General features: G+C 60.7%; 1 protein-coding gene across 1 annotated transcript in view; it reads left to right on the top strand.

The window, feature by feature from the left end:
- Positions 1 to 15,502, top strand: part of ATP6V1C2 (ATPase H+ transporting V1 subunit C2) — a 52,917-nt gene that overhangs the window by 33,129 nt on the left and 4,286 nt on the right. Inside the window, exons 5-12 of the mRNA XM_032430066.1 lie at positions 1,538 to 1,632; positions 6,132 to 6,223; positions 8,520 to 8,618; positions 9,194 to 9,262; positions 11,023 to 11,115; positions 11,226 to 11,319; positions 13,696 to 13,833; positions 14,687 to 14,784. Of these exons, the coding sequence (XP_032285957.1) occupies positions 1,538 to 1,632; positions 6,132 to 6,223; positions 8,520 to 8,618; positions 9,194 to 9,262; positions 11,023 to 11,115; positions 11,226 to 11,319; positions 13,696 to 13,833; positions 14,687 to 14,784 (778 nt within the window). The remainder of the gene's footprint in view (positions 1 to 1,537; positions 1,633 to 6,131; positions 6,224 to 8,519; positions 8,619 to 9,193; positions 9,263 to 11,022; positions 11,116 to 11,225; positions 11,320 to 13,695; positions 13,834 to 14,686; positions 14,785 to 15,502) is intronic.

The raw sequence follows: 15,502 nt of genomic DNA on the forward strand, positions 1-15,502 counted from the left end.
GGTCTCCCCCCAATGGTAGCAAGCTGGCGCTCAGTGGGTGTGGTCTCCCCCCAATGGTAGCAAGCTGGTGCTGGTGGGTGTGGTCTCTCCCCCCCCACAGTAGCAAGCTGGTGTTCAGTGGAGGTTCCTGACCGTTGAGTGAGCAACCCCCCCAGTGCCCTTTATCTGCACAAGGACGTGCTGGGCAGGGCACGCGTGCACATGTGGTGTGAGAAGCCAGTGGGGGCAGGCTGGTCTTGCTCGGGTTCAAGGGTTTCTGGGGGCCACCCCAGCATCGCATACACTGACCCAACTCAGTACAGGGAGTGAGGGGCAGGTGTAAGCAGAGTTGGCTCCAGGGGGCGCTCTCTAAATGTGCACAGAGCTGATCTGAAGGGTGCGCACTTGAGCTGAGTTATCCTGGTCCTGGCTCGGCCCAGGTTCCCTTGTGTGGGGCTTGTCGGACCTCAACTCCAGAGCTCCATCCTCTGCCCGCGGCTGATTAGGGAACCAGAGACACCCCAAGGGCGCTGGGTTTAGGTTTGCTTTTGGAGAAAGTAAGGGGGAAAGGGAAATTTCTGAGAAAACCCTGATTTGGTCTCCTCACTATAGACTCTTACATAAAGGACAGACACTGAAAAATGCACCTCCTCACCAGGCAGTAAAAACCACAGTCATAGACTCTAGTTAATTTTGCCAAGTTTTGCCACAGCCGCCTTCTCATTCTCCTCCTCCTCCTCCTCCTCCTCTTCCTCCGCCTCCTCCTTCCCCTCCTTCTTAAAAGATGTATTTATTTGAGAGAGAGAGAGCACAAGCGGGGAGGGGCAGAGGGATAATCTCAATCAGACTCCCCTCCGAGCACAGAGCCCGACGGGGACCCATTCCCGGGCCCCCAAGATCATGACCCACCCAGAAATCAGGAGGATGCTCGGCCAACTGAGCCACGCAGGCGCCCCTAAAATGCCTTCTTTAAAACAAACCATCTGCGTTGTAATGGCCTCTACCCAGTGCTTGGGTGAGGAAGGTGGAGAAACGGCTCTTCTTGTGAGAGGTGGCACCATTACTAGCCCCGTGGTCTTCGGGAGTCAGCCTGAGGCTCTCTGGCGTGTCTTTTGAGGTACCTCAAAACAGACCAATAGCCCAACGGGAGTGTGGCCAACACAACCAGAAAAGGGAGGTATTAACCGGGCCCTCAGACTATCTCCCGATTTTGCTTCTACCCCGTGGGAAAGTAGGATCTCCCAAAGGCAGATCTCGGGGGGCAGCCGTATGAGAGCATTTGGGGCACAGGTGTGCTCTGGTCACCGTGGCCCTGTGGCTGGTGGCGGGTTTTTCGGAGGGGCTTTGGGTGCTGCTGACGGTCCTGACCGAAGGCCAGCCAGCTGGCTCAGTACCCCACTCCCGGGGGGCGTGTGTGCTCTTCCGGGGCCCTGACTCTCTCCTCCCTTTTCTCTGATTGCTTCCTTGGTTTCAGTGGGGATGCTTGGCTCGGGGTTTGGCAGCCTTGGTCTCACGAGATGGGGAGAGTCCCACTCATTTGTTGAAATGTTTCTTCCAGTTGACTTACCATCCTTTGTGACCCACTTTGAATGGGACATGGCGAAATACCCCGCGAAGCAGCCGCTGGTGAGCGTGGTGGACACGCTAGCGAAGGTGAGGAGGGCCTTCTCTCGGGGGACAGATAAACTTCGGTGACCAGGGCGATCTGAGCACCTGAGGGAGATCTACATGGCCTTGGGGCCCTGGCGGTGGTGCCAAGAGGGACCTTCTGGGAGGCCACAGTCAGGGGGCTAGGTGGGGTCCTAGCTCTGCCGAGTGACCCTGGGTGGAGTCCCCCTCCCATCTGCTTCCTGCCAGCCCTGACCAGGCCCGGTGCCTTTTTGAGGTGTGGCCTTCCATGCCCTGGGCAAGGCCAGAGACTTTGGGGTTTCAAGGCGGGCACCTGCTCTCCCTCCATACCCCTTCTGGCCCTGTTGCCTGCCCGGCGGCATCCACAGACACTCCCCTGACATGCCTGGCCCAGACCCTGGTGCCCCTTCCGTGGGTTCCCTCCAGCTCGCTACTTTTTGAAAGGTGCTGAGGGAGCAGCTCAGCCCCATCCTGACCTACTAACAAGAGCCTCATACCCCCCAACCACATCCCAGAGTGATTGTCTACTTGACAAGAACTATCTGCTTCTGTGGAGAGTCTAGCTTCGGAGCCCTAACTCCTGGGAGGCGTTTCTGGAAGGCATCACCAGGGGTCCTGCCCCTGCTTTGAGGAGCCTGTGACAATAGTGAGGCCGGTAAGGGGCACCTTGTGGCATGGTCGGTTGAGCCTCCGACTCTTGGTTTTGGCTCAGGTCATGATCTCGGGTTGTGGGATTGAGCCCCACATCACGCTCTGCGCTCAGTGGGGAGTCTGCTTGGGACTCTGTTTCTCTCCGCATCCCCCTCTAAAAATAAATGAATAAATTAAAAAAAAAAACAGGCCAGTAAGCACTGCACCCCACAATTCTACCATCTTGGTAAGCGATGGCCTCCAGCTTTCACTTCATAAATAAAAGCACCGTGGCTCGAGTCTCTGGGGACGTTGTGGGGGTCTCGTGGCCTTGTTGACTCCTGTGTGTCTCGCTGAGGGTGAGCTCTGATGGTTGGTGACTGCCTGTCCCCCTCCCTCTGCCGTACACTGAGCCCCTCATGGGCCATGTCTCCTCCTGGCCCGGGTGGCTGGGGGAGAGAGTCTCAGCCAGGCCAGGAACGAAGCCTTCCTGTTGTCTCCTCAGACCACAGAGCCACCCAGGTGTGTCTGGGCGGGTCAGGTGCAGGAGATGGGCCACTGGGACCCATCCGAGTGCAGCCCTGTGCGCTCCCCACAGCAGGCTGGTGCCTGGCCCGTGTCTCTGGGAACTCGGGTGGGGCCAGAAGGCTCCGGAATCTGGGTGCGGCTTCTCGGGCACTGCTTACGCCACAGAGGTCCCAGCCCCTCCTGGGACAATTGGGCAGTGATTCTGGAAAGCCCTCTGAGGAGGGGCTGCCCAGGGCTCCTGTGGCAGGCGTGGCTTCCGGGAGGTTCTGTGGGCCTCTACCACCAACCTAGAGGTGCACCCTGCGTTGCCGAGGCCAGGCTGAGCCAGGCAGGCGGTCAGGCCATGCTCTGGGTCTACTCGGGACTGTGCTCACTGGCGGGGCTGTCCCAGGGATGCCAGCTAGCGATGAGGACCCCGGGACATGTCGGGGGGTCAACCGAGAGGGGAGCACAGCAGTTGGAGAGGACAGTACTTGGCTTCTCTCTAGTCCAGGCACCCAGAGAGTGACTTCGGCAGGAAAGCAGGGAGGGGGAGGAGGGCACCGGTGTTGATAGCACTCTCCGTGTGCCCAGAACCACGCAGGGCTCTCCTTCCGTGTCACCCCTGTGAGGGAGGACCCCCTTCCTCTGACCTCAGATGAGGAAGCTGGCTGAGAGGTTAAGTGGCTTGCTCCGGGACCTGGGATGGGAATGCAGGTCTTGGTTGGGCTGTGTGTGTGTGTGTGTGTGTGTGTGTGTGTGTGTGTGTGTTTGAGAGAGAGAGAGAGAGACAAGGCTTCCCAAGGAAGCCCGGGGCCAGCTCCACTGCAGGGAACCAGCTCTTTGAGGCTCTGAGTATTGGCCCCCGGAGGTTGTCCTGGCACCAGGACCCCGTGTGTGATGCCCACAGCCCTGGTTCAGGTCTGTTCCTCCAATGGGAGGTCCTTCACGGGGAGAGCCTTGGGGACACAAAAGTCGCTGTGTTGCTGGGCATCGAGTAGCACTTGCTGGATGTCCAAGCAGGTCTCCCAGCCTGGGAGGAGCCTTGTGCTGACGTGGTCAGGGCCAGGCCCCGGCCCCCAGACCCTCCCGACCGCTGGGAACTCAGCCCACCCCCGGCCCTTAAAGAAGAGGCTCAAGGGTGGGGAGGGCTTCGCCCCCTCCCAGCCCTGCATTGTGGCAGCATGACCTGTCACCTGGTCAGGGACCCAGCCCACCGCGGTGTCAGTCTCCACAGGCCTGGTCATGCTGCAGGGTCGAAAAAGCCCCCAGACCTCATGGGTGTGACACAGCGCAGGGTTTATTCTTCAGCACGCACACGTGCAGCCGAGGGTGGGGGTTCCATGCCGACCCCCTCGGGGCGCTGGCGGCTGGTGTCTCCACCACTGGAAACATCTCTGGGTTCTGCAGGTGGGTCCGGGAGGCTCTCGGGGCTTCTGCCAGCCAGCCCCACACCTCGGAGCCTGGCTGAACGCACGTCCTCAGCACTGCCCGTGCCGGCCACCCTCCCGGGGTCACAGACACAGGGGCGGGTGGGGGGACCCGGCCCCCTGGAGGAGCTCCGGCTGGGGCAGGTGGGCCCCACCTTGCTGAACAGCCTGCTCTGCAGATTCTGGGAGCTCTCCGTAATTCGTGGGCTTGAGCTCAGAGAGGGCCAGACCTGACGCCAGCTCACAGGCAGGCTGAGTGCGAACTGGTTCCAGAGCCCTGGTTCCTCTCGCCATCCACTGGTTTCCAAACACCCCTCCGCGGGTTTTCATTGGCTTGTGGTGAAACCAGAAAAGGAAGGAAGATGTAGGATTTTTTTGTTTGGTTTTTTTCCATTAAAAAATAATTGTGTGTGTATGTGTGTGTATGTGTGTGTGTATAATATTTTAAAAATCAAGACAGTGGATTGTACCTGAGTCGGTTTCTTGGTTATGACCGCGTACTGTTGTTATGTAAGATGAGTACATGGGGTCTCTGTGTCCTATTTTTAAAAATATTTTATTTTTTCATTTTTTTAAGTAATCTCTACACCAAACGTGGGGTTTGAACCCACGACCCCAAGATCAAGAGCCGCATGCCCCACCGACCGAGCCAGTGGGGTGTCCCCCTGTGTCCTCTTTCTGTAATTTCCCATGAAATCTGTCATTGTTTCAAAGGAAAAGATTTTAAAAAATTGTAAAAAAAATATATATAAATCTTATTTTAAAAATCAGACATATCCAAGATAGGAGGATAAAAACGTGAGAGGCTTCCCATGACAAGACCCCTCCCTTTCCTCCCCCGCTAAAGGTGACCGACGTGTTAACCGTTGAAAGTGGATCCTCCCGTCTCTATACGAACGAAATCTGTGTATTTCAGGTCAGGATCGTCCGGTCCCTCAGGCCGCCTCCTTGTTGTCGCGTGCTGCTGCTGGGGTATCCGTGTCGGCAGTGTTTGTTGGCGTGGAGCGGGGGTCCCACGGGGGCGACTGCGCGCCACCAGGGAGCTGGCCCAGCACGTGGGGCTCTGGGTTGGGAGGAGGGGTGCGGCCCCTCAGGAGCTGCGGGGGTCGGCCCTGCGCCCCGCTGCGTGCGGGAGTCTCCCGCGATCATCTGGAAGGCTGCGCCGAGTCCCGTACCATGGGGTGCCCCCCTTTGTTGAACCAGTTCTGGACTGATGGGCTCCACTGCCCAAGTGTGAGCGCTGGGGGGCAGGGGCTGTGTTTTGAGGGCTTCCGGCGAGGTAGGCCATGGTGGGCATTTGCCTTTCTCTGTTTCGAGCCCTTGGGGAGGACATTACCCCCCTGGCCACGCAGATGGGGCCACTGAGGCCAGGCAGCCAGAGAGCTAGGCCGTGGGCCCGGGCTTGTCCTGTTTCTCCTCTTTCCACGACATGTCCGCCTGGGCCCGCTGCAGGTGGGGGTCTGGGATGCCCTCCCTGAAACTCGAGAACAGGGGATCTCCTTCGTGCCAGACCCATGACCTGCGTCCAAGCCAAAAGGAACCTTCCTACCTACCTACCCCTTCCTGTGGGAAGGGGCTGTGGGGCCCAGCTGAGCCTGGGACCGGGCATTGGCAGGGTCGTGCCACAGTGGTCCCCCCTCAAGCCAGGATGGGGTCAGCTGGGCTGGCCTGGCAGTGCGAGAAGGGCTCGCGATCAGAAGATTCGCCTCACTGAGTGAGCCTGGAACAGCCGTGCCTGTCTCGGGCCGCGGTATCTGCAAAGTGGGGCTGTGAAGCTCTCCCTGCTCCCTGCAGGCGACTGTAGGGCCACCCACTGGCGTGTGCGAGAGCCGTGGGGAGAAAACGGAGCCTTCCTGACCGGTGGGCAGCACTGATGATTCCTTATTCCGAAGTGTGCTGTGAACAGTTTAGGGCCATTTTGAAAAGTTCGGCCACCTCTTTTGCTTTTCCAAATAGCAACTGGCCCAGATCGAGACTGACCTGAAATCCCGAACGGCCGCCTACAACACTCTGAAGACAAACCTGGAGAACCTGGAGAAGAAATCCATGTGAGTATCCGAGTTTCTGCCCTGCCGGGGCCGGGCTGGGGCCGGAGTGTGCCTTTCAGATCACTGGGTGAACCTGGTCTGTGCCTGGGTTGAGAGAGAGCCAGAGAGCCAGCCAGCCAACCAGGCAGATGCCGAGGCACTCCTGCCTCTTGGGAGCTGCGTGCTGGGAGGGGAGGCCTTGGTGCATATGACCGGGTGGCAAGGCCCAAGCAGGGGTGATGGCACCTCCCTGCCTGGACCCAGAGAGGAATACCATGCTGCCCCTCGCCCCCTTCCCTCCCTCTCCCAACCGCCCCAGGTTACTGAGAACAGCTGGGGTGGGTCCCAAGACCTTTCCCCCGGGGAGCTTTACAGAGGACCCTCTCTGCATAGGCAGAGGGGGACCTGACTGGTAGAGCCTGGCCCTTTGTGAGGGCCCCCCAGGGGCAGTGGGTGCTGCAACCCAGAGCAGAGCAACCGCAGGGACTCTGGTGCCTTCTTCATTCAACTGAAGGACCTCCACGTGAGAGACGGAGCAGACCGCATGGCCCACCAGCCACCAGTCACCAAGATGGTGGGAGGTGTCTGGAGGAAAGCAGAAACCTAGTGTCATGATGGCAGCAGCTGTCTTGTGAGGTAGTGAGTGCCTCGTTGTGGGAGGCATGTCAGGAAAGGCCAGTTGAGCTCCCGCCAGGGAGTCCGGAAGGTGCTCCTGAGTAGGACTGAGTTGGCATGGAGGATCCTCCCAGTCTCCTCAGATTGTGGCTCTGATTCTGTTGGCAGTTGTCTGAAGATCCTCCAAAGAAGGGCAGTGCCCAGGGGACTTTAGAATCAGCTGTCCCTCTGAGTAGCTCACCTTCCCTCCCCTTTTCCGCCTCTCCCTTCGGATGGTCCCTGGGCCAGCCGGCTTCTTGTGAAAGAAGCTTATAGTACGTAGAATTTAAAACCAAAAAGGGAAAGATGCACTTCAACTAGAAATAGTCATTATTGGTGGCGTGACTTGGCACCAGAACTAAATGGGCATCACCTGAGTTTCGCCGCATCCTTGGCCCTACGAAGGAAGGAGATGGGCGAAGGGCAGGGTACTGGTGGCAGAGAGCGCCCTAAACGGTGACCTTGGCTTAGATCCGTGGTGGCATTGACCATTTACCTGCTGGGCCATCTACTTGTCGCATCACCGACTTGTGGACTCCTTGAGAATCGTTTGGGGCTTGAGCAGACATCTGGTCCGGCCTCGTCAGTCAGCTGATGAAGAAGCTCAGCGGCTGATTGACCGCAGTGCTGATCTATTGATCACTCCCCTGAGTGAAGGGGGATGGGGTGAAGCTGTTCCTGCCTCCTTCGTTCGTTATTCTTCTTCCGATAAACGTGTATTAGGCACCTACTACACTCTCAGGCTTTATGCCAGGCCCTAAAGGTCACAAAGCAGAGGACAGTGTAATTTCTGCACTCGGGGAGCTCACAGTGACTCGCTCAACAAGTATCTACGGAGAATCTGCTTTGTGCTAGGAGTACAGACATAAACCAGACAGGGCAGACCCGACGGCGGAACGGTGACGAGGTAGGGGGCGCAGGCCTTGTGCCTTTGGAAAGGGTCCTAAGGGACTCAGCAGTGAAGGCACAGGTGGGAGAGGTGAGGCTGGAGGTGGCCTGTTACCTGAGGCCTTGGCCTTGGCCGAGTGCTTGAGAGCCGTTCGCCAGAGCTAATACATCAGCTGGTAACCGTGGCCAGGGCGCCCAGGCTACAGACGGTCTCCGAGCTGTCCCTTGGCCCATTTGTTGCTGCAATAGCCTTGAACCATGTGCTAAAAATGCCATGACCTGTCTGGAGCCCGGGTTCCACTGGGCATGGAGCACGCGATTGCAGGTGAATGTCCCCTGGCGGCTGGACCTGGGAGGTGTGAAAAGTGAAACGGAGCTCTCTCTGGGCCCGTCTCTGCCCAGGACAGCCCGAGTGTTGACACTTGAGTAACTCAAGCTGCCTGCCACCCACAGTCCCCTCCCAGCAGTCCCAGGGGCAGCGCAGGTGATGGTGGTGTTGGATTCCGGCGCCCCTCGGGGGACTGGTGAGGGGGCCCCGGCCCTGCTAGCCGCAGCAGCTCCGGCCACCCAGAACTAGGGGGTCGGGGGCACACTCAGCCCAGGGATCTGCCACTCTGGGGGGACATACGAGCCTTCGTGTTTCCTGCCTGTCCTCCTGACCCAGGGCCTGTGTGTTGTGTTTGTGCGGGGGTCCATGCGTCCCAAATGCCCAGGCCCACGAGGCCTCCCTCTGCCTTTCTGCTGATCCCACCCTCTTTGTCCCACATGGATTCAGGGGAAACCTCTTCACTCGGACACTGAGCAATATCGTGAGCAAAGAAGACTTCGTGCTGGGTTCCGAGTATCTAATCACACTTCTGGTCATCGTCCCCAAGTAAGTGGCCCAGGAAAGGGGGTGGCGGGGGGCCTCAGCCTGTGTTGGTGATCATGGAAGGAAAGTGGCCCGGCCCAGCAGAGAGAAAGGGGGGCCCTCCATGGCCTGGACCCCGGGGGCAGGAACAGGAGCAGGGTGACAGCGTCTGTGGGGGAAAGCAGGGACAGAAGCTGCCATTTCTTGAGCAGCTGCTGTGTCCCACCAGCCTTAGGAGCTCATTTCACTCACAGCAAACCGGGGGTGGCCGTTAATCCCTTGTCCAGAGGCCAGAGAAGTCAGTTGGCTTCTCCAAGGCCACACAGGGTCAGGACTAGAAAGCTCCAACACACATCTCTGGCTGAACCCTTCACATGGGCCCGCTGTGGCGTCCGGGGCCCTTGTGGGGAGGCTGGGTCCAGGACTGGGCTGGGGAGGCGGTGCCCAGTGCCCATGGCAGGGCCTTGGGGTGTTTGGGGCTCTCTGGCCCAGTCCTGCTCATCTCAGTCCCTTGGGAAAAGGGGTGTACAGCGTCCTAAACACTCGGAACACCCCCAGCCATTCTTCAGAAATCACTGAATGACTCTGTATTCTTGCAGACCAAGCTACACAAAATGGCAAAAAACCTACGAATCCCTCTCGGACATGGTGGTCCCTCGGTCGACTAAGTAAGACCCCAGCTTGGCACCCAGGCACCAGACATGCTCTGAGGACGCAGGGACCCTCAGCCCTCCCCACTTGGCGCTCACCAGAGTCCCTCAGCCTGGAGTTCCTTTGCAGCCACACCCCCAGCCACGTGCCAGACTCCCTCTATCTTTTCGAGCGCCGCTTCGCTTCCCCCTCTTCCAGGAAGCCCCCTCTGGCTGCATGCCTGCAGGGATCCCCCTCACCACGCTCTGCTCTGCTTTCTCAGCTCAGGTCGATGCTTTCCCATCTGAGGGTCAGGCAGGGGCCTGGCTCTGATCTCTGATGGCCACAGACCATGAGCAGCTGGGGGGCAGCTGGGGGGCAGGGGGGGAGCGGAGTCAGTCTCAGCGTCTGGCCTACTGGGGTCAGAGCAGGAGTGGCCGGGGAGGGCTGGGAAAGTGGCAGGAGAAGGGATACAGGAATACAGTCAAACCGTGAAGACCATGCACGTGGGGACACCAGCACGTCGGGTGCACGCCGCGGCAGGGGTGGGTCTCACAGTTCGGTGCGGAGCAGGAAAAGCCAGTGGCTGAGAAATACACCTGGTGTGAAGCCATTGATCTGAGGTCGAGAAACGGACCGAACTAAACCCCACGTGATCTGGGCACGTCCAGGCGCACAGGGGAGTCGAGGGGCTGTTTGGGGGATCAGGGCGGGGAGCGACACGCAGCCAGGGCCGGGCACGGGGCTTCTATGGTGTGCGAATGGCTTTAGGTCTTAAGTGGGGCGGCCAATGCATAGTATTCGTTATTCTCTATACCTTCTCGTATGTCTGGAATAGTTTGTAATTTAAAAAGATTGGGCGGTGAGACTGGGCCAGCTTCCCCAGTCGTCTGCTTCCCAGCACACAGTGCGTAGGGTGAGGGCAGGCCTGCCCACGCCCCTCTCGGCTCCGAGGCCCCCCTCCTGCCGGGGAGGCTCTCCCAGGGTCACAGCTCACAGGAGATGGCAGTCAGGAGCTACACTGAGGGGTGCAGGGAACTGGACAGCCAGAGCCTGGGGTCACGAGGGAGGCCAGAGGAAGAAGTCACGGGCGTCTGCAGGGAGAGGAGGAAGGCAGACAGATGGGCAGATGGGCAGGTCCTCCAAACCCGACAGCCTGGCAGAGGCCACCAATGCTCTGCCACACTGGCTTTCTGTGGCCACGGGCTGGGGGACCCCTCCACAGAGGCCACCTCAGTTGATTGGGGCGGGGCGGGGGGGCTCTGAATGACAGGAAAGGGGACCTGGCCAGCATGCCCATGAGACCTGCCCGGGCTTGGCGAAGGGCTTCCCTTAGGTCTTCTGGCCGAAAGGGCTGACTCAAAGACGCTGACCGCTGGCTCCGGTGGGCCCTGTGTTGGGACAGCACCCCCTGAGGCCCTGTGCTGCGGCGTCGGGAGTAGCTCGATCGCTCAGGCATCTCTCAAACTGGAGCCAAACTGGGGGTCTCTGCACCTTGAGGGCCTGCGTGTAGATCACCCAGAGGCCCCCAAGGCCTCAGCCTGGAGGGGAAATGGAAGGAGCAATAGCAGGTGGTAGAGACCACCTGGCCCGGAGTCAGGAAGTCATAAGGGGCATCCGGTTCCCTGCCCTCGGGTGCTGGTGGGGGGGCAATGCCCACAGGCCACTGGGCTGATGGGGACGGAGCTGCCCCTCTGCGGGGACCCACCTCCCCAGGGAGACGGAACAGGCCTCTCCGGCCCAGCTCCGACCTCCGGTGTGCCGAGGCTCCCGGTGAACAGATGCTTCTCTCCACCAGACTGATTGCCGAGGACAACGAGGGCGGCCTCTTCACGGTGACCCTGTTTCGAAAAGTGATCGAGGATTTCAAAACCAAAGCCAGAGAGAACAAGTAAGGGCTGGCCTTGGTAGGCTTCTCCGGGTTTGGGCTGTCTCAGCTGGAGGGGTCTCTGCTCCGTCTGGAAGCTTCCTGGTGAAAGCCTCTCATTTGCTTGTTTTAAGGTTCACTGTCCGTGAATTTTACTATGATGAGAAAGAAATTAAAAGGGAAAGGGAAGAGATGAGCAGGTTGCTGTCTGATAAGAAGCAACAGTATGTGAGTAGACTACACAGGCGGGCGGGCTTCATGCAAGAGCACCCCCCTCCCTTGGGGGCCATGTGGCCCGGGAACCTGTGTTCCCCTGGAGCTGCCAGAGTGGGGCTGGGGAAGGGAGAGGGGCACCCAGGTGCGCCTTCCCTAGGAGAGCTCCCGAGTCCTGGCAGCGCCCCTCCAGGAGGGAACTCCAAGCCCCACTGTGCAGCTGAGAAACTGAGGCTCTGGGAGGTCAGGGAGCATTTCCCCCAGGAAGAGGAGACTGGGGCAGGGCAGGTAGGGATCCAGGCGGGGGTCCCTGTGCTGAGCGTGGGCAGCCCTGTCCCCTCAGTCACCTTGCTGGCCTCAGCAGTGTGGTTCCCCAGGCGTGATGGGACAGCTTCCGTCGTCAGCACCTGTATTTATTCCCCCTACGCTTTTAGCAAAGAGTGGGTGCTTCTCCTTGAGATTTCTGACAACAGCCACTCGGAAACCTTCCGCGTGCACGGGCAGCTGAGCTCATGAGGGAGCAAACCAGGCTTTGAGTTTGGGCATGTGAACAGGGTAGCCTTGGGAGAGTCACTCTGCTCTGTGGGATGGGCCCCTTCCTGCTACGGAGAAGCCTAAGCCAGGTGGCTCCAGGGCCCCCTCTGGTGGAATGTCTTCAGGGCCCCTCTGCCCCCCATCCCCACTGGGGAGGGTTCTCAGAAACTTCCAGTTCGGCCCCTAGTGTAGAGAGGAAGGGAAGAATGAATAGAATGTACTTCAGGCCTTTTGGAGGAAAGCCGGTGTGTAAACATAAAGCTGTAAGTCTGTGCTTAGGTGAAGAGCAAGAAGTACCTCCCGTGTGGCCAAGTGTTGGCCCCGGGTCTTCTCTGACGCCGGGCTGGCGGAATGGGCACGTCCGGCTCGACCTCTCTGGTCAGTGGCCTTTCCACAGGGACTCTAGACAAGCCTCGCCCCCTCAGAAGTGAGCAGCAGCATGGGGTTCCACAAAACGGGGTTCTCAAAGCCCCACTGGACGGGCCCGTCCCCTCTGAGGACGAGACAGGAGCTCATCATGTAATAGTGCCTGTGGGGGGTTTAGCCCCGCCCCCAAGCGTGTGTGTGTGTGTGTGTGTGTGTGTGTGTGTGTGTGTGTGCGCGTGCGTACGTGTGTGTGTGTGTACGTGAGTGTGTGCATGCCAAGTGAGCACACCCGTTTCTGATCCTCAGTCTGCCGGGCTTTGGGTTGAGGGCTCTTCCTGAGACAGAGCTGAGGCGGCGCTGGGCCCCGAGGCCTCAGAGCCCGCACACCCGGGCAGGGAAGGGGTTCACCAACAAGAGCCGCAGAACCCAAAGGGTTTTTCTCCTTGGCCTTAGCTCGCCCCAAACCCTCATCACCCAGGAGCGCTCGTGGTCTCTCTAGCCTCGTCCCTGCTGGCTTCGGTCCTGGCCCCGGGCCCCCTACCCAGTGTCTCTGGGTGGGGGGCTGGACAGTGGCAGCTTTGACAGATGTCCGGGCGGGAGGCCCTGCCCGCAGGACGGGTGGTCAGGTCGTGCCTTTGGCAAACAGACCCCCTGAGGATCCAGGGACACACGCGAGCTCGACACCTGCCGCCTGGGGCTCAGGTTGCCACTTCCTTACCAGGCGTGGGCTTCTGCACCCCCACGCTGCCCGGGAGCCCTTCCAGGGTCTCTGTGGAGGGGAGGTGGAGCTCCAGAGGAGACACCCGAACTCGGAACCATTTAGCTCCTTGCGAGGCTCGGGCTGTGTGCCGCTGAGCGGGGTCAGCCGGGGGCAGCCATACCCTGGCTTCCGAGACGCCTCTTTCCCCTTTAGCTTGTGGGGCGGTGGGCATGACCGACCAGCATCCTGCGCCGTCTTTGGTCCTCGTCACCCCGAGGGGACAGGCCAGGTCCTGGGGTGTGGGCTCCCTTGGAGAGCACAGGGTGGGATTCTCCTGTGCTTTCTCCCCGTCCGCAGAGGCGGCGGATAAGGGATGGTAGGTCCTACCAGCGTGCCTGCCTCGTTCTCTGCACGGAGCTTCCATGGGTGCCGCGGGGCCCCGTGGCCGGACGGGGTGGAGACGCGCCCCGCGGGCACAGCCGTTTCCGCTAACAGCTGCCTCCCGGGGACGGTCCCTGCCCTGTCCGCCCGTGGAGGGAGGTGCGGACCGAGGCCCGGCAGGGGGACGGAAGCGGGAGCTGACCCCGCTGTCAGCGGCCGGCCGTGTCGCTGCGGGAGGGGACCCGGACACCTGAGCGCCCCATCCATCCCCAGTGCAGGCCGCACGCGAGTCCCGAGGGCAGGCCAGCATTCCCAGCCCGCCTTCACGCGCTTTCCCGGCGACGCGAGTTGTTTCTGTTCGTTGTGATCCTGTTTGCTGAGAGATTAATAAATCATTTCTGTGCCTTTAGCAAACTTCCTGTGTTGCTCTTAAAAAGGGATCATCCACCTTCCCGGACCACAAGGTTAAGGTAACCCCGCTAGGTAACCCCGCTAGGCCCGCGGCGGGGCAGACGGACAGAGAGAGAGAGAGTGAGGGCGAGGGAGAGGTAAGAGCACCCCGCAGCCCCGGGGCCCCGCTCGCATGTCCTCGCCGGCGCGGGCATCCCTGAGGAAAGGGCGCCTCGCCTCTTCCGGACGCAGCGTGGCTTTGGAGGGCTTAAATCAGGGAGCCCAGGATCGGCCTCCCTCCTCACCGGAGGGCGTCTTTGGAGCTGCCCCCCGCGCCCCGGCAGTGGATGGTGCTTGTTGGCCGGGGTGCCTCTGCCCTGCGTGGAGGCGGCTGCAGCTGGTGACGGGGGCAGGCCCTGCTGGGTGGCGGCGGTCGGGCAGCTCGGCTCCCCCCACCCCCGGGCTGCCCTGGCTGGACCCACCCCTGACCTGCGGGCAGGCGGACGTGTCGGGGGGAGCTCAGAGCCCTCGCTGCAGGACTCCGGGCCCCCCACCCCCCGAGGACCGGCCACACCAGCATTCGTGACAGCTGCTGCGGCCCCGAGGGGTTGCGGCCTTGTGAGGTGGGCTCGGCGGAGCCCCCCGGAAGCGGCAGCTGGGGATGATGCTAGAACGGCGGGGGGCGGGGGGGGCGCGACGCGTTCCTCGGAGCTGGTGTCGGAGGGAAGCCTGTCCGCTGTCCGCCCGCGGCCCTGGGGTCAGGGGCTGCCCAGCCGCCCCCCCGCCCCCCGCAGCCCGGGCTCTGGTGGCCCCGCGCATGTGCCAGGTGGCTGGCCCGCTGAGCTTGCCGGGCCCCGGGCGCCCTGGAGGACGTGGGCCCCCCGACTCGCTGCTTCCGCTGGCCGCCGGCCGTGTCCCCGCGCAAGGCTTGCTCTGTCAGAAGCCGTGTCGTCCTTGCCTGGCGTCAGGCGGGGCTACCAGCAGGCGTCACCCGCTCTCCTGTCTCCGCAGGGCCCGCTGCTGCGCTGGCTCAAGGTGAACTTCAGCGAAGCCTTCATTGCCTGGATCCACCTCAAGGCGCTCAGGGTGTTTGTGGAGTCCGTGCTCAGGTGCGTGGCGGCCGGGCCCAGCCCGGGCTGTCCTGCTGGGGGGGCCGGGGGAGCGGCCAGCTGGGGGGGGCCCCCCGGGACCGCCGCCTGCCCCGGCCAGCCCCCTTCCTCCGGGCCCGGGCCCTCCTGCCCTGTCCCCGTGCTGCTCCTGGCTCTGGGCGACATGCGTGGGACTTCCGGAGTCGCCCGAGCCCTGGGTGCGCGGCGGCCTGCGGTCCTGTGCGCTGCCTCCGTCCCCCGCCGGGCCTGGGGCGGGGGGCCTGCCCTCTCCAGCAGGTTCTGTGCGACTCCTGGAAGAAATACCGGCACTGTCCTTGACCTCGGAGGCCCAAGGCAACACAAACACTAAAACCTAAACCAGAGAGCGAACTAACGACGACAAACATTTTGCCTTGTTTTTAACAAAAGTGAAATGGGTTCGCTGTGGAGAATTAGGAAACTATAAATAAGCACCAACAGTGAGTAAAAATCACCTGTACTTTGAACACCGAGAGAGAGCGCGGCTGGCTGGCTAACATGCGGGCGTGACCCCTTCGGGAGTTTTTGTTCCTTTGTGTTTTGCTTTTTTTTCTAGTTTACAGATACGCCTATTTTTTACTAAATTTTTACGAAAATGGAATTATACAGGAAATACTTTTTGAAGCCTGCTTTTCTCCTGGGTTTTGAAGATGCCCCGTGTCATGAGCTCTGGGGGTGGATCTTGGTAGCACCGCACACA

The sequence above is a fragment of the Phoca vitulina genome, unplaced genomic scaffold (genome assembly GCF_004348235.1).
Source record: "Phoca vitulina isolate PV1807 unplaced genomic scaffold, GSC_HSeal_1.0 scaffold42, whole genome shotgun sequence".
In the NCBI taxonomy this organism is placed as follows: domain Eukaryota; kingdom Metazoa; phylum Chordata; class Mammalia; order Carnivora; family Phocidae; genus Phoca; species Phoca vitulina.